At 40.4% G+C, this 24024-nt stretch overlaps 2 protein-coding genes across 3 annotated transcripts in view; one reads left to right on the top strand and one right to left on the bottom strand.

Moving 5' to 3' along the window:
• Window positions 1-10811, bottom strand: part of NCBP1 (nuclear cap binding protein subunit 1) — a 39794-nt gene extending 28983 nt beyond the window's left edge. Inside the window, exons 1-4 of the mRNA XM_082694935.1 lie at window positions 10057-10811; window positions 3140-3228; window positions 2471-2571; window positions 273-429 (exon numbers count right to left, since the gene is read on the bottom strand). Of these exons, the coding sequence (XP_082551061.1) occupies window positions 273-429; window positions 2471-2571; window positions 3140-3228; window positions 10057-10090 (381 nt within the window). The 5' untranslated portion in view covers window positions 10091-10811. The remainder of the gene's footprint in view (window positions 1-272; window positions 430-2470; window positions 2572-3139; window positions 3229-10056) is intronic.
• The window catches only part of TSTD2 (thiosulfate sulfurtransferase like domain containing 2), a 31035-nt gene continuing 17409 nt past the window's right edge, over window positions 10399-24024 (top strand). Inside the window, exons 1-4 of one of the 2 annotated variants that reach the window (XM_082694945.1) lie at window positions 10399-10750; window positions 12972-13184; window positions 17324-17637; window positions 19506-19626. In XM_082694945.1, the coding sequence (XP_082551071.1) occupies window positions 13020-13184; window positions 17324-17637; window positions 19506-19626 (600 nt within the window). In that variant the 5' untranslated portion in view covers window positions 10399-10750; window positions 12972-13019. The remainder of the gene's footprint in view (window positions 10751-12971; window positions 13185-17323; window positions 17638-19505; window positions 19627-24024) is intronic. The other variant, XR_014301744.1, reaches the window with a different exon arrangement.

Here is a 24024-nt window from a genome sequence, read left to right as displayed (position 1 = left end):
CGAGATAGTGGTGTTGCAGAAACCCAAGACAAAAAAGGAACGTAAAGCATCACATGCTACAGGAAGGTCAACTAGGATTTAAGAGTGAAAAGAAGCGACTGGATTTGGTAATGAGCTCTGTGGCACCTTAAGTGAGAATGGTTTCAAGAAGAGCAGCTACTGTGGTGAGTGGGGAACTCTCTTTTAGAAGAAAGGATAAATTCATTGGCTGTAGCTCACTTCTCCTCTCCAACCCAACACTAAGTCATAATACACCAAAAAAAGTAACTTACCAAATATACAGCTTCATTATAATTGTTTGCTTTTAATGATTCCTTAAGTTGTCGAATCATAGCTTCTACAAACTCTCCACCAAAGTTGTAATTCCTGGCATTCAGCAGTCCAACTAATGTTGTATAAATTGTCAACTTCTCAGGTAACAGGCGTGCACTGATTTAAGAACCCAGTACAAGAAAACCCCAAAACAACAGTATTATGTTAAGTTGCTCAATTCTATATTATATAAATCTTTTATCATTTTACCAACATTGAAACAGAGTTACTTTGAGCAATACTTAAAAAAAATTTTTTTAAGGGTTTTATTTGGAAGACAGAGAGAGACAGTGCACAAAAGCAGGGGAAGAGGCAGAGAGAAGGGGAGAAGCAGACTCCCCACTGAGCAGGGAGCCCAATGCAGGGCTCAATCCCAGGACCCTGGGATCATGACCTGGTCTGAAGGCAGATCCTTAACCAACTGAGCCACCCAGGTGCCCCATACTTTGAGTTACATTTTTAAAACTACTTCAGAAAAGGCACAAATGTTGAGATGAGTTGCAGACATGACCCCTGAAATTTTTCATTTTATTTTGAGCTAATCCAAGAATTACTTAAAACACTTTAATTATAAAGTTATCAAACTAAAATAAATGTAATTAATGCTAGACCAGTTTTTCTTCCAATGTGTTTAGTGAACTCTAAGAGTAGTTCTACAGATGTTTCCATGGTAAAACATCTGGGGAATGCTGGGTGAAATCAGTTTCTTGAATGCAGAATCATTAAGGGGGAGATAGAACATTCCCTATTTCTAAACTTAGTTAACCAAATGTCACAGGATCAGAATTCCACTTTGAGAAACACTATTCTAGTTGCTAAGAAAGAATTCAGAACTAAAACCACTTCCAACTAGGTTCCTATCAGTTAAATTGCTGAATGTCAAGATGGTACTTGGACATAGTAAGATTTCTTTACATCCCAGTTTGCTTACTCTAGGTGTGTTAATTTTCATTAACGTTATCTGAAAAGCAGGGAAAAGGATTACAATAATTAACCTTTGGAAAAAGGAAAAGCTGTTTCCTAATTTAGGTAACCTTTAGAAATTCTCTCAAAAAGAAAAGTAAATAGGAGCTAATGATCAGTCAGACTCTTACACATTTTGTGTTTTCCCAAGGTGCCTAGCAGAGCAGTAGGGACAAGTTAGGTTTTAAAAAATACTTGCTCTGAGAGTAACCATATTCTCCACCCCCAAAGCCATGTTTTCCATAACAGTTTTAGCATAAATCTCTTCTATTTTAATAAGCACTTTCAAAACAGAAGGCACTTTCTAGATCACTACAGCAAAATAATTTTTATTAGTCATTTCTTAGTCTAAGGACAGGTCTTCTTGAATATGAACTGGATTTCTTTCAAAAACTAGAACCCAAATAATTTGTACTTTATGAGAGGTTAAAATGAAATCTACTGATAGCTATGATTTATGCATAATTTTTTAAATTTCAAAAATGAGCTTAAAGCATTAATATTAATCAAAATATTTGAAATAACTTACAAGTCAACTTCATGTTTGAAATTTTAAAATACCTCATAATATAAAATACAGCACGAAGACCCTTTTTATCAAAAGTTGTGACCATTTCTTCGCAAAGCATAAAATTCAGAATGATCAATGTCCATCTGACAGATGAGAAAGCCTGGATTGTTAATTCCATCATGGGAAAGACTGTTTCATGATTTCATGAGTCTTTTCCCACTTTAATTTACTCATGGATTAAATAATATTTGTTCTAGCTAACTTAACTCAAAGTAATAGCTTCAAAAGCTTCTTCAGTTTTCTAAGAAGGACTATTATTCAAGTGACCAGTTCCCACATTTGTTTGGTACTACTGGCTAAAAATACACATTAAACTCTTATATTAAATGCATATGCTTCAAAGAAAAATCTCTGAATGTGAAAACTGTCTACTTTCACAAAAAAACAGTCAACTCAAATGATCTGAAAGTTCCAAGAAACAAAATGTAAGGAAAATGCTCAATTTTAGCCTTATTTATCTCTAAGAAAAGAAGAGTTCACAAAGGTCATTTTGTTCATATAAATTTCCTATTAGAAGAAAAGCTAATGAAATATGAATGTAAACACATCTTTTGCATATTCCCAAAGCATTTAAGAGTAGATAATACATTATCACCTGGATTCATAAATCTTTTGCATACATACACTGTACAAAGAAGCCTTAAGATCTTGCTCTTGTAGTTAGGAAGATCAGCTTCTAAAACACCTGCCAAGCCTTCTAGGTTGCTCTCCAGAGAGCAGGCACTCTGTAGAGGACAGCATATCAAATATCTGTTAAGTACTCAGCAATTAGTGAGTTAAAATTTTCCATGTGGTCATAAAAAAGTTAAAGCCTTACATGCATAAGGCACTATGACAGGTTTAGTATAAACCAATTCAGGTAGTTACTGTTCTTTAGAAATTCATAAAGAGAATGAATGAAATTTTAAAAGCAAGCAGTCTAAGGTAGCAGAGTAAGAATCAGAAATGGGGGACATCATTGGCTCTCTGGTATCTCACACTTAATATAAGACTCTGAGCAAATTACCTTAGGTATCCAGGACTTGTTTGGTTCATTATTTATAAACTGAGAGGGTTATTCCTTAAAGTCTCTTCTAAGATTCATATTTATGTTATATGGCGGTTACTAAAAACATTTAACTCTTAATTATCTGCATCCCAAGGGTTTAAAATGAATTTATGTTGGGATACAGATTAATGGTAATACAAGTTTCACCTAAAACCTAGATCACCAAGTTTCAGCTCCAGAAATGAATCAAGCACGGTCAACTACAACTGTAACCCCATCACAGTTTGGGCCTATTTGGCACATACCTTTTCTCCCACTTTGCATATTAACGATTCCAAATGATCTTCAGTTTCATTGGCATCAGAGGTCTTTCTCCTTTTGTGAGGTTGTCCTCCTGTTTCAATAATGTAAAAAAATTAGTATTACACGATGAATCCGCTATTGCAAATTTTACTTAACCTTTTAAATACTAGTATTTCTTTCCTATCAGAAACCCTAGTTTTTACACACCGGAGAAGCTCTTCTTTTTTTTTTTTTCTAGACCTTTATTTCTCTGTGAAAAGGGAAAACAGGAATAAAATAAAAACAGCACAGTTGACACACACACAAAAAAAACCACTGAGGGAGAGGGGGAGAGGAGGGAGGAAGGAAGAAAGGAGGTGGAGAAGTAGATGAGGTAGGGGGTACAGGAGAAGCTCTTAACTGACCCAACACCTCTCTGACTGGGCTAGCTAGATCCACCATGGACACTATTGTAACTCCAAAAGGCATTCGTTATGTTCAGTTTGCTGTGACTAGTGCCCCATGAGGCTATGCAAGGCAGCAACCCTGTCCACTCCTGGGGATAGACAGGAACGCTGCTTATCACATCCTAACCGCTATAGTTATTCTGTGGAACACTCCTCTACTGCTACTCCCATTCTTTAGACAGAATTGTTCACTGATCTTCAGTTGCTTGGTCCTAAAGCCTCCTATTGCCAGCAGTACTCATTATTCTAGTAATGAAAATTATTTTGTAAACTGATGATATATGGGTACAAAAACCAAGCTAAATGTTTTGGAAAGACTAGACTAGGCCAAAAAAAAAAAAAAAAAAAAAAAAAAACCAAAACCAAAAACCAACCAACAAACAAAAAAACTTCAGAAGATGGGAAAGGGAACATAAAACATTAGGATTCCTCAGTAGTTTCACAGGGGTCTGAACTTCTAACTCTTCAATTAATAGCTTTGGTTCTATAGACCATGCAGTATTAGGGTATTGCTTACCCCAAGCAATGGGAATCATAATCAACAGACATATACTCAAAGAAACATCCTGAGCACTTTATCAAATAATTGGTGGGGGAAAAGTATGTTTTATCATTTCCTACTTCAACCACTAGTCTATTATATTAAAAAATTGTATCATTCAAAGAATCTAAAAAAAAAACAAAAACAAAAACAAAACAAAACAAAACACCACAAAAACCCTACCACACTGAAATCATTACCAATCATCCATCTGTCCTTTTGGTTGCTGAAGAATTCAAGGTGAACAAACTACAAATCAACTTAGGCACTGAACTGTCTACTATTGTTCAGATTCTTACTATTAATCATCTCTTGCCATTTTGTTTAAAACCTTAATACACACACCTTATATCATTTTGTGGGATAACCTACCGCTTAGAATTTTTAAGTTAATAGTGTTAAGTATAGAACATGATGCTGTTGATAAACACAATGTTGGCTAGTCTCCCAATATAATTGAATTTTGATTTCTACTGATTAGATTTTTAGGACAGCATGTGAACAAGGAAGCAATACTCTGTAACAGTGTTAGGGATCTGCATTAATAATGAAATCTGCACTTGGATCTAGAATTACCCAGGAGTAAGTTAAATATAACCTCAATCTTCTCCAGACTAGTATAGACAAAGGAACTGGGCCATTTTTATAGAATTCATAATCACTTACTTGCCACTGTAACATCTGGCTTAAAATATATGGTGATTCTTACAAAACAGCACTCCACTATCCTAAGCTTGGGTGTTAAGTCTCTTTAATGACTGAAATAATCTTAAAAATCCAGATAGGACCAGATGGAAGTGCTATACAAGGCCACAGAGTAAAGCACTTTGTGCTTTGACCCCCCTGATCCCTTGTTATTATTATGATCTGGCTTAAATAATAAATGAATATAGTTTTGAAAGGATAATGCCATAAAAAGATTTAACACACATCAGTGTTACAGAGCTGAGATGTATTCCTGGAGATCCCAGCCCATGTAAAGTAGACATATGTGACACAGTGAAATCAGTGACCTTCATTCTCAAATATGCATCAAACCTACTACATTACAGGATCTATAATGGTTCCATCACCCAAACAGCCAACTTTGACACGGAAGTCTTCTATTTCTAGGATCTATTTCTAGGATTTATTCACTGAAAAAACCCTCATATTCAAAGCAATGTTTATATAAGCTGCAGCCAGGATGTTAAAATAGCAGTGGTTCTTAATTGGGTGAGTTTTGCCCCCACTAGGGGCAGCGTGGCAATCTCTGGAGACATTTTTAGCTGTCACAACTGGGGGAGTGCTAATGACATCCAGTGGGTAGAGGCCATGGATTCTGCTAAACATATTACATTGCTTAGGACAACTCCCAACAATAAAGAATAATCTAGTTCGAAATGTCAATGATGGATGAGCAACTCTGTCTAGAAAGCAGAATATACTAACGGTGTTCTTCAGAACCAGATTCCAGTAGGGTTGGGAAAAGCAGATAGTGAAAAACTAGCTGAATGAAAGCATTTAAAAAAAAAATTACTGTTTTTTAAACTTTAACTACCATTACTTTCTTTCTGGCCCATCTACTCCACTCACCCTTTATCTCACATCCCACCCTCGACATCCTCCCTAAATTACTCTCCAGCTGGCCTGTTCCCAAATCAATCTGGAATCACATTCCAGTGTTTAAAGCAACCCTCCCAGACCCTCTTGTAACCTAGAAAAGGAGAAAATAATGCAGTAGGAAAGAAGGAGGATTTCTGAAGAAAACAGAAAATACAAGTACATGGTCCTCCCTGAACTACAACTCCTATTTTCTCTCTTGCCATTCTGACTGACTATAAGAAAGCACACGTTTTGTTTGGAGAATGGGAGGAGGCAGAAAGTATTAAGCAGATATGGCCCACTCTCACCTGATATTTGAGAGGATATGAAGGAGGGGTGGTAAAATTACAGACATATCTGAACTCATGACAGTACAGGATACTGAACTCAGAAGAGAACCTGGGCACACAGAATAAAGCACCTTCATTAAGAATAAAATTTTGGGAATTAGCAGAGTGTTTTCATATGCCCTCAAGAAAACCTATCTATGGTATCTCCCAAAGCAAGAACAGATTTTATATTAAATGTATCAATGCAGAAGTTTTATAATATAGATTCAAGTTACATATTGCCACTTCATTCTGATACCCTTGGCTAGTAGAGGAGAGAAACAGAGACAGGTCTTTATTAAAACACATTTGTAGGCACCTGGGTAGCTCAGAGGGTTGAGCCTCTGACTCTTAGTTTCTGCTCAGGTCTTGATCTGAGGGTCATGAGGAAGAACCCCTGCATCAGGCTCCACACTGGACATGGAGTCTGCTTGAGATTCTGTCTCTTCCTCTGCCCTTCCCCCTGCTTGTATGTGTACTCTCTCTCTCTCCAATAAATAAATCTTAAAAAAATTTTTTGAAAGTATCTCCATATACCAGTATTTTCTCTGTAAGACAAATCCTAACTTTATATGGATATACTGAACTACATCTTAAACCCTTATTATTATAAAACCCACAAACTGGAAAACAAAGACCAACCCTATAAAAAAGAAAGTAAAGTAGCAAAACCAACCAGGTAAAAGGCAAAAGTAAAGTACCTTGATTTTGAAGATTTAAGGCAGAGGTAACTATCATGCCTGAAACAAACTATACTCTTCCCTGGAGTAACAAATCCTTCCACCTCTAATCATTTTTTGTACAGTTAAGTTAAAAAAGTAGTCATAGTCTGAAAGATAAGGACCTAATTCTAAGTAGCTTAAAAAGGGTTTAATGTGGGTTTTTGACAAAGGTTATGGATGATATACTTTCTCAGAGGAACAAAATAAGCAATGTACTGAACAGCTGTTATATGTATATCCTATAATAACTGAAAAGCTTCAGAGAAATTCTTAAAGGTATTCTAATAAATCAGTTAGATTTAGCATTGAACCAGTATCCACACACACTAATTTCCAACTTAGGGTTTCCCTTTCCTTCTCTACAAACTGAACTCTACTCCGGCAGAACTAGACTGGTAGTCTCCTAACTTATTTCCCTGGATCCTGGATACTCTAGTCTCAACAAAGAGATACAATTTTAAAACTCTATTTGAGCTTTAACTCTATTAAGCCCTCGATGAGCTGATCCTCCCAACCTCTCTGATCTTAGTTCCTACAACTTCCCAACCCCACCTCTCCCACTCCGCTCCGCTCCAGGGACACTGGCCTCCTTGAATGCTCAAGCTTTTAAGTCCTCTGCAGTCACGGTTCTCTTTTCTTAGACCTCTTTTCCCCATACAGCCACCTGGTTTGCTCCCTTATTTCCTGCAAGTCTTTGATCAGATGCCATTCATAGTGCAGCCTTTCCTGATCAACCCTAATAAAACAGCAAATCTACCTCGCCAACAGTCTCTACCCTCTTTACCCATTTTCGTTTTTCTCCATAGCACTTACCACCATGTGATGCACTATATTTTATTTGATTGTGTTCTGTCTGTAAAAGGCAGGCTTAACCATTACACTGTTCACTACTGTACTGCCAGTAGTTAGGACAGTGCCTGGCACTGTTAAAGGCTTGTTGAATAAATGTATCTTGTCAAGCATATGGAAAGTCATGGCAGCCAGTGACAGATAAGAGCTGACAATAATCCAGAAGTGCTCAAATGTATCAAATTAATTATGACTACTACAATTTAGGCTATTTTAAAATAGCCTTCTATAACATTTAAATGTCTACTATTTCAGATATTCAAAAATCAGTAGATACTTAGCTAAATTATTTAGCTCACTGTTTAGGGTAAACCCCAGCTGAACAATTTATAAAAGTTCCAGATTTGGTAGAGTATCCCACAGAACTACAAGCTGCCCCTCTACTACTAAATTATTGACCAGAGTAAACTTTAATTAATTCATTTTACTTCTTTTTGTCTTAATTATTCTAAGATTCCAAATGGACCATGATTTACTGTCCAGCTGGTATTAAAAGAAACTAATTCCCAAGAAAGTTATGCCACCATCACAGTAGCAAAAGCCAAAGTTGTTTTCTACATATTCACATTCAATTCTCCAGGTTGCTCTCTGGAAACATTTTCTCTCCCTTTAAGGGTGCCCCAGAAGGGAGAAGAGTGGAAAAAAGAAAGTATGAGAAAAGCAAGAAAATGGGAAGAAATTTAAAAGACTCGAGTTCCCTAAACCCCAAGCAATCACTTCACATTAATTTTAACGAATCCAACTCAAAGCATATGAAAACTGTGTTTTCTGTGCCTGTATGTACATTATACAAAAAAAACCTCATGTGTTTAGAAAAAAAAAGTATCTAAGCACGCAACATAGAATACTTCGGTAGTGAAGAGAACCCTGGACTTGCTTTCACCAGTGTCTGGGCACTGCTAGCTATGTCTCCATGTTTACTGTACTAAAACTCTGGATCCTTAGGTATCAGATAAAGATGAACTTAGAATATTCTCTCAAGCCATTCCCTAGCAGAGATCCAATGTTTCATTATTAAAACCAAAGACATGTGATTCTGTTCCTACTCCCAAATGTCCCAAAACTCAAGGATAAGAAAATGTTAGTGAAGAAAATTAATTAAATAAAACATTTTCTTCCATATTTTTTCTTATATCATTGACATCTGCCAATGTTTGTCAATTCTTAAGCATTAACAGATGATAAGTAAATATCATCATGAGATATTTGTTACATGTATTAACTCCACCCTCATAAAACTGAGAAGAGGTATGTATCACTACATTATAGACTTCTACTTTAAATTTCTTCATTACAGACTACGCCTTACAGAGGTGAGAGAGTCTGGGAAAGATCATGAAGTAATGGTAGAGTCTAGCTTTGAACTTAAACCCTCGGATTCCAAAGTCTGGCCCCTTAACCACCACACCACATCCCTTTTAAAGAACAATAAGCTAGAATATAATAACAGAATTACTCAGTTTCTTCCTTGTTTGGTGAACGTATGTTTTTGACGCATTTCTGTAATGTAAGCATCTTTTACCTGTTTTTTTTTTTTTTAAGATTTTGTTTATTTATTTGACAGAGAGAGAGAGATCACAAGTAGGCAGAGAAAGAGGGGGAAGCAGGCTCCCTGCTGAGCAGAGAGCCAGACGACGTGGGGCTCGATCCCAAGACCCTGAGATCATGACCTGAGCTGAAGGCAGAGGTTTTAACCCACTGAGCCACCCAGGCGCCCCATCCTTTCCTGTTTTTAGCAAAATTATCCTTGGTTTTTATGGTGGCAACATCATGATCCCCTGGAGCGCAAACCACCCAAATGGAGTAGAGAACCCCTGATCTCAATCCCTAAGTGGTCTCCAGTTAGTTTTCCGGCACTTTTCTCTTCATGAGGGAAATACACTTGCAGCCAGTTCGAAATCTACCGTAACAATGTGCATCTGTTTATTGGTAAACAGATGTGGGTGAGTGTGAGTAACAGACTTCTCTCCTTGCAGCACGAAAGAAGGCAAACCAACGGATGAGGGGGGACAGCAGAGCTCTCAGATTGCGGTTCATCAGATCTCCCACTCACCGCTTTGTTTCTTCCCTTCTGGGAGCCCTTCTTCAGGTGCAGTCTGAGGGTCAAAACGAGACACCGGGGCTATTGAGTACCTGTCACTGTGGCCTAAGAGGTGGCCGCACAGACCCAAGTGTGCTTCCCTACTCGGCGGTACTAAAGACCAGATCCTGAGGAGTCCTTAGAGACCAAGAGGTCCACGAGGCCAGCCACTAAAGGAGTTGGGGAGGGGGACAGCGGGAGGCTTTTTAGAAGTCGCTCGGCCACATTCCCGCTCTGCCTGCCTGGTCCCCCAAACGCTGCCGGGGTGTGTGTGTTGGGGGGGGGGGCTTCCCATCCCTTTCCTTGAGTCCCCGAGACCTCGGCCCCCGCGTGGGCGCGGCCTCGGCGGTCGGGCCGAGGGCACTCACCGTCGTTCTCGTCGCTGTGCCGCCGCCGGGACATGCCGCACGCCGGGGCGCTGCCGAGCTGAGCGAGGCCGGGAGGGGAGCGGGGCAGGAACTGTCGGGCCGCCGGCCGGTGAGAGGACAGCGACCAGGCGCGCGCGGTGGCAGGCGCGCAGGCGCACTCGCTCCCGACGGGTGCAGCAGCGCAAGCAGGAGAGGCGGCCGGCTGGGTTCGGCTGGGTTCGGCTGGCTCGGGTGCCCGAGAGCCGGCGTCTGGAAGCTCAGCAGGCCCAGAGCGTCCGGTCCGCACGCAACCACCCCCTCAGGCTTCCTCCGCCTTTCGGCTGCTTCCTTCTCCCGCCTTTCGCTCTAAGTCCTTCCGGGAACACGCGGAAAGCACCGCCTCTTCAGCCAGCCGGAGGCCGCCGGCCGCGAGCCAAACCTGACGGCTGCTGGTCCACCGCGCACACTGGAGTCCCCGCCTCAACTTCAGACCCTCCCCGGGGCTCGCGGTATTTCCCGGCGGCCCTTTCGCCAACAACCTCCCTCCCCACCCCACCCCCGAAGACTTCCGGGGCGAGGTGACGTCTCCAGGGTTTCTTCCTCCGTGAACTCCAGGTCGGGGACAGGTGGAAGGTCTTGGGACGGGGAGCAGTGAATATTGCTAGACGGACACGGCTCGATGAAGAGAGATCTAAGAAAGGACGGGGACTGGCGGGTGCGTGCTCCTCTTACTCCCACTTCCGGGCCTTTGCCTCGTCGGGAAAGCCGGGCGGAACGATTGGCCCGGCCCGGCCCGGCGCGCGGGGTGGGGCCGGGCAGGGGGCGGCGCCGCGCTTGAGGCTCCAGGCACTGAACAGCCGCCGGAGAAAGTTCCTCCTGCTACGGGGTTCCTCCGGCGGTCGTCCTACCCGTCACCCTTCTCAGTTATTTGGGAAGGAACAGGTGGTTGCTTTAGTAATGTTTTCAATATGGGGTCCCTGTTTACATGGATGTGAACGTCCCCTGCCCTAGCGTCTCTGATGAGCACCACACCTGCTTATCTGACTGCCTGGTCCGTGGTCACTGAAATTCCACACGTCGAACTGGAGCTCTTGTTTCACTCTCCTGTCCTAACCTATTCCTGTCAGTCATACCCATTTCAGTGAATGGCACCATCCACCTGATTGCTTCATCCAAAAGTGTAGGTCGGAGTCATTCTTGGGTCCTCCTTTTCCTTTACTTCTTAACATAACAGTCTATCTGTAAGTTTTGCCAGCTCTACTTTCAAGACAAATCCAGAATCAGACCACGTTACGCCTTTGCTTACAACACTCCACTTACTTTGCATCGCAAACTCCATACCCGGACCTACAGGGCTGTGCTCTCTCATCACTGCCCTGCATCCATTCTTTCTTCCTGTTTCTCTAAAAGGCAAGCTACTGGGCGCCTGGGGGGCTCAGCTGGTTAAGCAACTGCCTTCCGCTCAGGTCATGATCCTGGAGTCCCAGGATCGAGTCCCGCATCAGGCACCCTGCTCAGTGGGGAGTCTTTCTCCCTCTGACCTCTTCCCTCTCATGCTCTCTCTTTCTCTCAAATAAGTAAATAGAATCTTTAAGAAAAAATAAATAAAAGGCAAGCTCCTTCCCATTTGAGGAATTTATACTATTTCCTCAGCCTCTGCTCTTAAATCTGCATGGATGGCTCCTTGTCCTTTAGGTATCCGCTCAAACATCAAGTCCTTAGTGAAGCCTGTCTTGGCTATCCAATCACTGGTTTATTTCATTCTACAAATGTTGTACTTATTGACATTTAGCATCTTCTGTATGCCAGGCAGTGCTAAGGGTGAAGAGGTGAACAAAGGAAGACCCTTGCTTTCTTGGTGCTAGTGATCCATTCAGGAATGAACAGACATAGTGCAATCAGAAGAGTGATCAAAGGGACAGTAGTAGAAGAGACTAGAGAGGTGGTGGTGGGAGGGGCTTTGGAAGGACTTTAAACTTTATCAGAGTATGTTGAGAAGTCTGGACTACTTTTAGTAAACTCTCTGAGGAAGAGAGCAGTTAGGGTATTGTAGTAATTCAGTCAAGAAATGATGGTGGCTTGGGATGCCTGGGTGGCTCAGTGGGTGGAACATCTGCCTTTAGCTCAGGTCCTGGTCTTGGGCTCCTGCTCAGGGTGGGGCGGTGGGGGACTGCTTCTCCCTCTCTCTCTCTGACCCTCCTCCCCACTTGTGCTCTCTCTCTGCTCAAATAAATTTTTAAAAAATGATGGTGGTTTGAATGGGGTTGGTAATATGTCCATTTTGACAAGATTTGGCCATACTAGAGGTTTTTATATTTTATATTTCTGTTTATTAAAATGGGGCTTTCTTAGTTGTTATGTCATCTAAGGAATGGAATTTGCACAGCTCTAAAATTAAAGGGCAAAGAAGAACAAAGTATTTATAACTGAAGGTACTAGCACATAGCTTGGTTGATTTTGGTTTTATCTGGTGCTTTTCTGGTATCATTTACCTTAAATGTTTGTAGGGCTAACCCCTAATTGAGGTTCCTGCTCAAATGCTACTGCCTCAGAAAGATTTTACCTACATTCTGTTTTTAAGAGTCCCTCCATCACTCCTGACTCCCTACCCTGCTTTTTGTCTTTGTGGGCCCTTTTTCCTATCTGACTTTTTAAATTTAATCGATATATTCATTTGTTTATTTTCTTTCTCTCCCCACTGGACTATAAACCCCAAGAAAGCAGAGAATTTTTCTGTTTCTTTCACTGCTATATTCCCATTGTCTAGAACAGTGCTTGGCATAAAGTAGGTGCTAAACAATTATTTGCTGAATGAATGAGTGAATGGATGGATGGCTTGGGCTGCTGGGCCCATGCTCATTTGCCTGACTGATTGATTCAAGTTTACTTCAGGTAGAATCAAAGACTGACATTGTTGTTTCTCCCTTGCTTCCTAGGAGAAAGTGAATTGAAAGGAACCTGCCCTACGACTGCAATCAAACCAGATGCCTTCTTTCACTTCACCAGACCAAGGAGATGACCTGGAGGCCTGTGTTTTAAGATTTTCCGACCTAGATTTAAAAGACACAAGGCTTATCAATCCCAGTAGCAGTCTCAAAGCAGAGTTAGATGTCAGTACAAAGAAGAAATACCCGTATGCCAAGAAAAAGGTAAAATGGCTATATGGCTCTTGTTTCAGGATCGTGTATGAAGGTTAACTCAGATACATCTATTAGTAGCTCATCAGTCATCAAGGTTTTCCTCCAGGGAGAAGGAGGCTGCTGCCATGTTCAAAGTAAGTTCCAGTCAGGGTCATGATCCAGTGATCTTAAGTCAGTGCCAGGCAAAGAAGAATCATGGGCAAGGTATGGCTCTGTAACAGTTATGGTTGAGTACTTGAGGATAGATCCTAGACAGATGGGCTGGATTTTTTTTTCCCACCTAGGGTTAGAATCACAGGAACCTGGGAGATCTTGTCATTAGGAGAACAGATATGCAGTAGGATAGTTGCCATGTAAGGCTCCTGATCTGATCTAGCTGGCTGGGTTCTCTTGGTGAGGAGAAAGATGAACAACCCAGAATGGTTGTGCAAGCTTACTGAGGACAGTGGGATTGGATTATAATGGGAGGTCCATTGATATGCTGCTTTTCTATGTCATTTATCCTTTTTTCAGAGATCATTATCTCAAACCTCCTCCTCCAAGGAAGGAACAGGACTTGGCGGAGGACATGCAATTGAGACTCAGTTTTCTAACCTCCAGTCTGCTGTCCTTCTGCAGTTAGTTTTTTTGACTTCACGTCAGTGAAGAATAGATGTCTTCATTACTTTTAACTTCTCCTCTGTTGCCCCTCTGCTCTCAGTCTCACACAGATGTCCTTGAAAATGAAACCCAAAGGGTACAGAAAGGTTTTTTCAAATATCATCCTGCAATAATTTCAGACTTGGAGAACAGTTGCCAGAATTGTATAGAGGATCCTCATATCCCCTTGCACACAAGCTCCATTCATGTTTCATCAGGTGTCCCAAATGGCTTTTATAGATCTACTCTAGGGTCAACATGTTACATTGAGTTGCCATATCTTATATCCTCCTCAGTCTGGAGCACTCTCTCATTTTTTCTACCCTGAAATTATGACCATGATATATTTGAAGATTGCATGAGTTATTTTGTAGACTATCCCTTTGATTTTCACTCATGTTTCCTTACCGTTACATTGAGATTAGTGGTTTTTTTTTTTTTTTTTTTTTTTAATAAGACTGTTCCACAAGAGATGCTCTGTTCATCTGGCTACAATCTATCAGGTATCAGGGGGTTCACAGTGGCAGTTTGTCTCAAATTGATGATGTTAACTTTGGTTACTTGGTTAAGGGAGTGCCTGTCAGATTTTTCTGCTATAAAAATATTTTTCCCCCTTTTAATTGCTCAGTATTCTGGGGGGAAATGGTTTGAGACTGTGTAATTATCTTATTCCTCATCCAACTTTCATCTGTCAGTTTTAGATTCTTTGATGTTTGTTTGCTTAGTTGATTGTTACTATGAAGGTTGCCGAAGGGTGATTTTCTAATTGCTTCATTCCTTCTAGATTTGTTCTTCTAGATTCCTTCTAGATAGTGTTTGGCATTCTGCTCTAAGGAAAAACTTTCTCTTCTCCCAATTTATTTGTATCCGTGTGGACTCAGGATATAGGCCATTATGTTACTATTGATTTTGATGCTCAGATTATCTCAGATTTGGCTGAGAGCTCTTTTAAGCTAGTATCTGTGTCCTTTCGACTTGCTCCCATCATTCTTTGAGCACTTCCTCACTTTCTGACTGAATAAAGTATTCCAGGCTCATCTTGAATTTTTCCTGACCCGTCCCTGGAATCAAACATTTCTTCAAGGAGCTCTGGTTCCTTCTAGCAGAGGACTGTCAAAACCAAAACCTGGAGGCTCAGCAAACTCTTTGCTACTAAATGTTGCCTCTCCCAGGACCTCTGATGTATGGAGCTAGGAAACTATATAGATAAATACACAAATGTCTACATGTGCTATACATAAACTTCTATACATATATACATACACTTCTATATTTACTACTCTCTAAATATGAACCAGTTCTATCCCAGCCTCATAAGAGTTTTTCCTAACTCTCCCTTCCCCATATTTATAACTTCCCTATTTGATGTGATTTGGTGAGAAACTGAGTTCCTATTAGTTCTAGTGTATTTCCTTATTTGCTTTTTCTTCTGTATGTAAAGTGTACTCACCCTGCCAAGCTGCCTCCCTACCAGGGCCTGCTTTCCCCTTGTGGGCCTCTGAGCTACCATCCTGGCTCTGGCCTGTCTCTTCTTGAACAGACTCCACATGGACCCTAAACGTTGCTGGGCCCTCAATGCCTTGTTCACGAGGCCTTAAAAGACCAGATAAGATTTGAAAATCCCAAGTTTACTATAAAGAAGCACTTATATTGATGTACATACTATCTCCTTTTTTTTTTTCTCCTATTTTGAAGGGTTTACTCTCATAAATCCTAAAAAAAATGCTCTCCAGTGTAATTTCCTGCTGCTTCAGTCTTAGACAGTTCTTAGACAGTCCAGATACAGTTGTGAGCAGCTAGGATGGTCCCACAGTGGTACTTCATGTCAATGACCAATGTTTAGAGTGCCTATTTTTGGTAGTCTCCATATGCATTAAAAAAGTTAAGAAACACACATATACACACATGTATATATAAATATTATATATCCCCATTGGACCAGAAGGGAACAGTTGTTGAGAGGCTGGTGATCATAGATTCCATTCAACCTCTATTTGTACATCAGAAATACCACAAAGTTGAAAAACATGACAAACTGGGAAACAAATTTGTGATAACCCTGATCAAAAAAAAAGTCACTTAAGAAAACTTACAAATCAGGAAGAAAATAAATGCCGCAGCAGAAAAGCAGGCAACAGATAGGAACAAGCAGGTTAGACAAGAAGAAGAAATTGATATGGAAAAATATTCAGCCTTACAAATCAAAGACATGCACGTAAAAACAATGTATCTCTTTTGCCTCGTATTCAGGTCAACACTAAAAATATTGACAATAAAGAATTGAATGCTGATAAAACTTGGTGCTGTGGATAAAATATCTCCTTGTTGGTGAGCATATAAATTGGTTGGTTTTTCTGGAAGTCACTATTTATCACAATTTGAAGCTTCATGTTTCTTTACCCCAAAAGCTTTACTCTAGATGTTTATTTAAAGTAGATAGTTAAAGAGGTATAGGAAGATGGATGCATAGAATGCTCATTCAACATTGCTTATAATTGCAAATATAGGAAACAAAAAAATGGCCATTCATTAGAAATTGGTTAAGAATTATGGTACATCCATAGTTTTCTTTTTTTTTTTAAGGTTTTATTTATTTATTTGACAGAGATCATAAGTAGGCAGAGGCAGGCAGAGAGAGAGGGGGAAGCAAGTTCCCTGCTGAGCAGAGAGCCCAGTGCAGACCTAGATCCCAGGACGCTGGGATCATGACCTGAGCCAAAGGCAGAGACTTTAACCCACTGAGCCACCCAGGTGCCCCCATACATAGTTTTCTGTTTAATTTTTTTAAACAGTGAATATAAATCATTTTTATAAAAACAATAAAATTATTTTCCAAAAATACAGGTCAAACATCTTGGTATATTTCTTTCCAGTCTTTTTCAGTGTACTTTTTAATGTGGTTGAGATTATGTTGTATAAGCAAATTTGATCCATTATTTTTCATTTAACATTATGTCATAAACATTTTCCTACATAATTTAAAACTAGCTGCTCAATATTCCATAATAAGTATACTCCATATTTTCCTTGACCATTTCCTTTTTAGAAATGACTGATAATGTTGTTTGTTAGGTTTTACTGATACTCACTTGAAACTCAAGCCCTTTCCTTAAGAATAGCCCCTAATGGGGCACCTGGGTAGCTTAGTCATTAAGCATCTGCCTTTGGCTCAGGTTGTGATCAGAGTCCTGGGATTGAGTGCTGCATGGGGCTCCCTGCTTAGCGGGAAGCCTGCTTCTCCCTCTCCCACTCCCACTGCTTGTGTTCCTGTTCTCGCTGTTTCTCTGTCAAATAAATAAAATCTTAAAAAAAAAAAAAAAGAATAGTCCCTAACAAATTTTAGATTGAAGTATAGTTTAAAGAAAACTGTTAATCTCAGGAGGTTCTTCTATAGAAAAATAGGACATAAAATTAAAAACCCCTGTGGAAAGATAATATAAGGGATTCACTGCGATTCCTGCCAGCTTTAACCTAAGGTTAACAGTGGCATATTTGAAATGTAATTGTAGGCATTTGCCCTTTTCGTCAAAACCAAAGAAGTTCCAGCATGTCCTCTTGAATGTAAAGAAAAATGGTGGCGATGCTGTCAGCAGCTCTTCAGAGACCAGATCAGCATCCACAGACACGTGGCAACACAGCATGCTGATGAGATTCGCTACCAGACTGCTTCTGTGTTACAGCAGCTGGCTGTGACATTGAATACCTCAAAGGGCCTTAAGTCTGAGGACAATAGGATCCCTCTACAAGAGGACTTCTCCTGTAATCCTGATGTGTCTATCTGGCTTCCTGATATAAGCTGCTTTAGCCCTGATGAGCTGATAAGGTAAGAATTTCATTCTGTACTTTGGCTTAATTTTAAAAGTTTTTCTAGCCACAAGGAGACACCACTACCTATCCATGAAAATGGTAAGATCTTTGAGGCACAGAATTTCTCTATAGGCCTAAGCTAGGCCAGTAGCCACATACTCTATATCCTGGAACCATAGCATATTACCCATGCAGCTGGCCGCATACGCTAGGAAGGCTACATCTCATCTCCTCTAGGGACAGGTGATCAAACAGAACAGTATATTATTTTCAAAGAGAAATTAGAAGGCTCAGAAATGTGAATGATCTCTCTACCCTCATAATATTGGAGCTTAAAAAACGTTTTTTTTCCCAAATGTTTTCTGAGTTGAATATGTTTTAGAAAGGATGTTGACTTTTAGCACTGGGACACAGGATTAGAAGTTTAGATCCTGCCTTTGAAAAACTCACCAAATTATATGACAGAATTCTAGAGGACAGATTTCTGATATTAAGCGGTTCCTAAACTATTTGGTGAATAGAAAATGTCCAAATTTCATATACTTTTGTCATTAGTATTCAGTTTCTCCTGCCTTTGAAAAACTCACTAAATTATATATAAATTATATATATATGTATATATATATATTTGTATATTCCCCTTGTTTATCAAGAAAAGGAGCAAATTAGAGAATTGAACTTGGAGTCAGAATTGAGCTAGTCACTAAAATTCTTGGTACCTTTATTTCCTCACCTCTAAAATAATAATGATGCCTGCCCCGCTTACCACACAGTGTTACTATATAAATTATATAAAATGAGGATGGTTAGAGCACCGTTGAACTATAAAGTGCTGTACAGACATGGCCGTTTTGTTTCTAGATGGCCTTTTGCCTCAAGGAATTTACTTCCTAGTGGGAGAAACAAAGAACGGATATGCAAAATAACTGGCAGAGGATATGAGGCAGGTTACCTAAGTATCAGTTAAATTGTGTGGTGCAGATCCTAATTTGTTACAGCAGTGTAGAGAAAGGAAAACAGGTTCTGAAATAGACAGGGTTTCAGAGGTGAGCCAGCCCTGCCATACGATGAGGATATTGATGAGTGTCAGATTCCAGAGTCGGGTGGGGCCTTAATTATCATCTACCGTAGCAGTCTCTAAAATAAGTTCTATGCAACACCAGTTCTGAAGGATGCTAACAGGTGTTGAAAAGACGTGCTAACGACAAGTAAGTTTAGGAAGGACTAGCTTAAAATGTCCTTTTGCAGGGCTTTTCAGAGCCTTCAGTAGATAAGGGGCTTTCACTGAGATTCTCAGAGAGGAAGATACTGTCAGCAAGGTTTCTCCAATGTATAATTTCATGGAATAGCTTCAGAGTACACTTTGGGAAATGAAATTTATTTCACTTCTCTGGTTTTACAGTTGAGGAAATCAGTCTCAGAGATGATGAGAGACCTTCCCAGGTCCCATAACTAGTTAGTTAAGACAGTACAGTGCCGCAGAAAGAGTATGGATTCTAGTGTCAGAATCAACAGTCTACTGACTGTTGTCCAAGTCTTGACAGTCACTCTACTTGTGACTGGGAGGAATTGGCCTTGGTTTACTCACCTGTAAAGTGGAGATAATAAAAATCCTCACGGTTAAGAGGATTATGTGAAATAATGGAAATAAAACCTTCTTGTATGCTGATGAAATGAACAAATCAGAGTAAACTCACTTTTTACAAAGTTGGGTGCAGATAATGTCTTCTGCAGAGCAAATACTGACAGGAGCTGCTTCTTATTTAAGAACAGTTAGGTTCCATCTTGGCCTTCCCTCTGACACTGCCTGGGGATACTTTGTGAATTGTGGCTTCTTTATGCCAGTGACTCAAGTGCTTTCCCCCTGTGGTTTTCTTCTTCTAGCGGCCAGGGCAGTGATGGAGGAGAGGTGCTGCTTTATTACTGCTACCGTGACCTGGAGGACCCCCACTGGGTGTGTGCCTGGCAGACAGCTCTGTGTCAGCTCCTGTCCCTCACAGGCAAGGTAACACCTCCCACGTCCCATCCTTCACGGGACTCTTCTTGTCTCCAGTTTGGATTGCAGAGGCTGTGCTGGAGACAAAAAGGATTTACTGTTAGGTTCTCAGAAGTCCGCAAAATGCTGCGAGGGTTTTCAGTAGACTGCCAAGCCGTTGTTAGCATGGCCTTTTATGACAGTATTTCATGGACTAAGAGTCAGCAGACTTTCTTACAGAGCAAAATAGTGAGTATTTTCGGCTTTGCACAAAGACTACTCACTCCTGCTTCTATTAAACCCTAAAATTGTGTGTGGAGTTGTGAAGAAATTATAACAGATACAGTTGGGCTAATTCTGCACTGTTTCTTATCAGTTGTCTAGCCATTGTATATTGTTTAAAAACTAAAGTGTAAAACCTTGTGATCTTGCCTGCTAGATAAGCTGTTCTTGGTAGAAAATTCCTATAGTCTGTATTCAAGTGCCTAAAATCGATTTTATTGATTTTCCTTAAGACTTTATTTATTTATTGAGAGAGTGTAAGTGAAGGGAGGAGCAAACAGAGAGGGAGACAAATCTCAAGTGCACTCTGCACTGAGCACGGAGCCTGACGTGGGCTCAGCCTCATAACCCTGAGGTCATGACCTGAGCTGAAACCAAGATTCGAATGCTTAACAGACTGAGCTGCCTAGGCACCCTTGATTTTGTTGATTTCTAAGTCCCTCTAATAAATTATTTCCTAAACACACGCCAAGGTCTCTTACCAGTTTGTGGTATTGACATTTGCTATTTCTTCTCTCTAGAGTGCTTTCCCCCTAGATCTTTGCTTGGCTCATTTCCTCACTTCAGATCTCTGCCTGTGTACATGTGATCTCCTCAGAACTCTGATCCAAAGGAGTCCTCTCTCTAAATCTTATCACCTCCTTCTGCTCAGAGAGTATCAAAGAATTTGTTACCATCTGAAAGTACAATATTTGTTTAATTTGTTACAATCTGTCTCCCTAATAAAAGCTTGGTAAGGACAGGAACTTTATCTTAATTAATTGATGTATTCTTAGTGCTAGAACAGGGCTTGGCGCATAGCAGGCAATAAATATTTGGGGAGTTTTGAATAAAGGACTGAATATATTTCATTTGTAACAAAACCACAAGTGTTTGTGTATAAAGATGGAAGGTAGTAGATAGAAAAATGTTAATCATGATTATGTCTGCATGATAAGATTGTGGATGGCTTTTGTTATTTTCCTAAAAGATTTTTTTTTTTTTTTTAAAGAGGTGGGGCACTTGGGTGTTTCATTTGTGTCCGACTCTTGATTTTGGCTCAAGTCATAATCTCAGGGTTGTGAGACTGATTGAGCCCAGCAGTGGGCTCTGTGCCGAGTGTGGAACCTGCTTAAGATTCTCTTTCTCCTCTGCCCCTCCCCACTTTGTGCTCTCTTTCTCTAAAAAAGGTTCGCTCTCTTTTTATAAAAAAAAAAGGGGGGGGGCACCTGGGTGGCTCAGTGGGTTAAGCCTCTGCCTTCGGCTCAGGTCATGATCTCAGGGTCCTGGTATCAAGCCCCGCATCAGGCTCTCTGCTCGGCAGGGAGCCTGCTTCCTCTTCTCTCTCTCTTTGACAGCCTCTCTGCCTGTTGGTGATCTCTCTCTCTCTCTCTCTCTGTTAAAAAAAAAAAAAAAAGGGGTGGGGTCAGGGAAGGGGGAGAGGGAGAGAGAGGGGCTCCATCTCACAACCCTGAGATAATGACCTGAGTGGAAATCAAGAGTTGGATACTTAACTGACTGAGCCACCCACGTGCCACTTTTCTAAAACATTCTTGATGATCACACACACACACACACACACACACACACAGATTTATAAATACATATATACATATCTGCATATAAATATATATATGTAAAAACAGAGAGATAAATAACATACTTTTATAAACTTAATAGGAAATGAACTAGGTTTGTTCTGAGATCCCTTTGGGGTATGGCACTGTACTATCTTAAGCCTATTCTTTTCCATAGGTGTTTTGACTCCCCAGGCAGTCCTTTGATCAATGGTTTTCCACACCCCTGCTTCCTAAGAGATGATGCCAAAAGCTTCCTTTACCTCATTCAGTAAATTATCACATCCTGCCCTTTCTGCTTCTACAGTATTCCTTACCTCCATCCACTCTCAGACCCCTTCCACCACCTGACATTAGTCTCTCGTCCACATCAGTAGCTTTCAAACCGTCTTATTCTCCTGTCCTTGCATGCCATTTAATCTGTTCTCCACTCTGCAGCCAGAGTCATTTTAAAAAGTAAATTGAACACTGCTGCCCAGAATCTCTCAGTGGCTATCATTGCATTTAGAGCAAAACCCAAATCCTTAACATATCCGTAGGTTCCTGCATGATTTGGCCCCTTCCTACCTTTTCTGTCTATCTAATGTTCTTCACTCACCATACTCCAGCGACATGCTCTTTCCGTTTTTTGGAGCCCACAAAGGTTTTTGTTTTTGTTTTATGTATCTTTGTATCTTTTTCCAGGCAAACTCTCTTCAAGGAATGCTCCCACACCCACTCAATTTCTCCTGTAAAATTTCTACTCAATCTTCAGTTCTCAGTTTCAATGACACTTCCTCAAAGAGACCTTTCTTGACCTTCAGTCTTAAGTTCACTTTTTCTGGTACATTCTCCCAAAGCATCTTGTGGTTATTTTTCATAGTTCTTTTCATTTTGTAACTTTTATCTTAATACCTGTCACCTCCCCTAGTTTGTAAGCTCTAAGAGGGCAAGAGCTCTTTTATTTATTTATTTATTTATTTATTTATTTATTTATTTATTTATTTATTATTTGTTAGCAGCTAGATCACGAACTCCTAACACAATTCCTGGCGCATAGTTAAAAAAAAAAAAAAAAGTAGTAAGTATTTATGGAATGAATACCTTTGTAAAATAGCCTGACATGGGGCTCCAACTCATAGCCCTGAGATCAAGACCTGAGCCAAAATCAAGACTCTGACACTTAACTGACTGAACCACACACGTGCCCCTGGAATGACTTACATTTATTGTCATCTCTATTTAGAGAACACCCTGAAAGATGGGTGTTTTCACAGTGAACCCAAATGTACAAAATATGAAATCAGTCTCTTTCCTTGTTTGGGGGACAGATTATTTTCCTTGTTAGCCTAGCCTGAGGTGAACCTGCAATGAGGGTGTCCACCCACAAGGTGGCAGCACCTGCCTAAATCTTAGTCTAAAGCCTTTGGCTTCAGTGATACATGCCCAGTTTACTGAGGTAATTTTCTGGGGTGGGAGATTTGGCAGAATTGGCATTTAGGTGGAGAGAGAAGAGAACTTGAAAATTCTAGAAAGAAGTTTCTGATTCCTATAGCTATATGTTTCTTTTTGCCTCAAGAAATCTGAGGGGATATATTGGAGGCTTCAGTAGGGAAAATTACATGATTTGGAAGGAGCAGTATCTGGCTTTGAATCCCAGATCTCCTACCTACCAGCTCTGTGCCCTTGGGCAAGATACTTGATTTCTCTGAGCTTTTGTTTCCTTTTCTGTCGAATGGAGATTATGATACCTACCTTTCAGGATTATAATATAAAGCTCATATATCATAGTAGGTGCTCAATAAATGCTAACTATTGCTTTCCATCCCTGAGGTATAAGGCCTTCCTCACCAGGGAGCTACTCTGAAGCTTTGTCTTGAACAATCTTAGGGACTGAAAGGCTAGTAGTGTTTGAGTTTAGAGATTGCTCTGCCCCAGCTAAACAGGGATTAGGTGTGCTGGTTCTTTATTTGGGTTTTGAGATTAAAACAACATAGGAAAGAATCTACTAGCCTACTCTAAAGACAGCTCCATAGAAGTATGTACTTTATCTGCCACAGTCAAAGACAGTTTTAGAGTAGACTTCCTGACACATTGGTTCACCTCTATTTTTCTGTGTAGGCCCTTGAAAAAGTATTAGTTGGTTGGTGGGAGAGTAGTCCATATAGCAGGGATGCCATATTCCTTCTGCTTTCCTCTCTCATGCCCAGACAGGCTTTATCAGATTGCAGTATTTTCCCAAGGAGCCCGGATGTGATCCAGAATCCTCATCATGAAACTCTGGCTAGCCACTACTAGTGAGTTGGCACTAGCTTATGAAATGAATCCCATTTATATCCAGGCCCTAAAGAGTGAAGTGAGGCAACAAATAAAATGATGTCTTCTCTGGGCCCTGAAAAAGGACAGCTTTTACATTTTTCAAGTTCTAATGCACTGGTAGGTATCATTGTTGTATCAATGGTATTAATAATAATAGAGGACCTCTCTCTCCATAGAGTACCATGATACTTGAGCGTCGTGCTTTGTCTCTAGCACTTTGCTCTAGAGAGCTCAGCTCCTTCTAAAGAGGATCCAGCTTTAAACTCATCCACAGGGTTTTATAGTACCAGGA

Source organism: Mustela nivalis, assembly GCF_964662115.1.
Source record: "Mustela nivalis genome assembly, chromosome: 13".
Taxonomy (NCBI): Eukaryota; Metazoa; Chordata; class Mammalia; order Carnivora; family Mustelidae; genus Mustela; species Mustela nivalis.
This window is presented reverse-complemented; position numbering and strand designations above follow the sequence as displayed.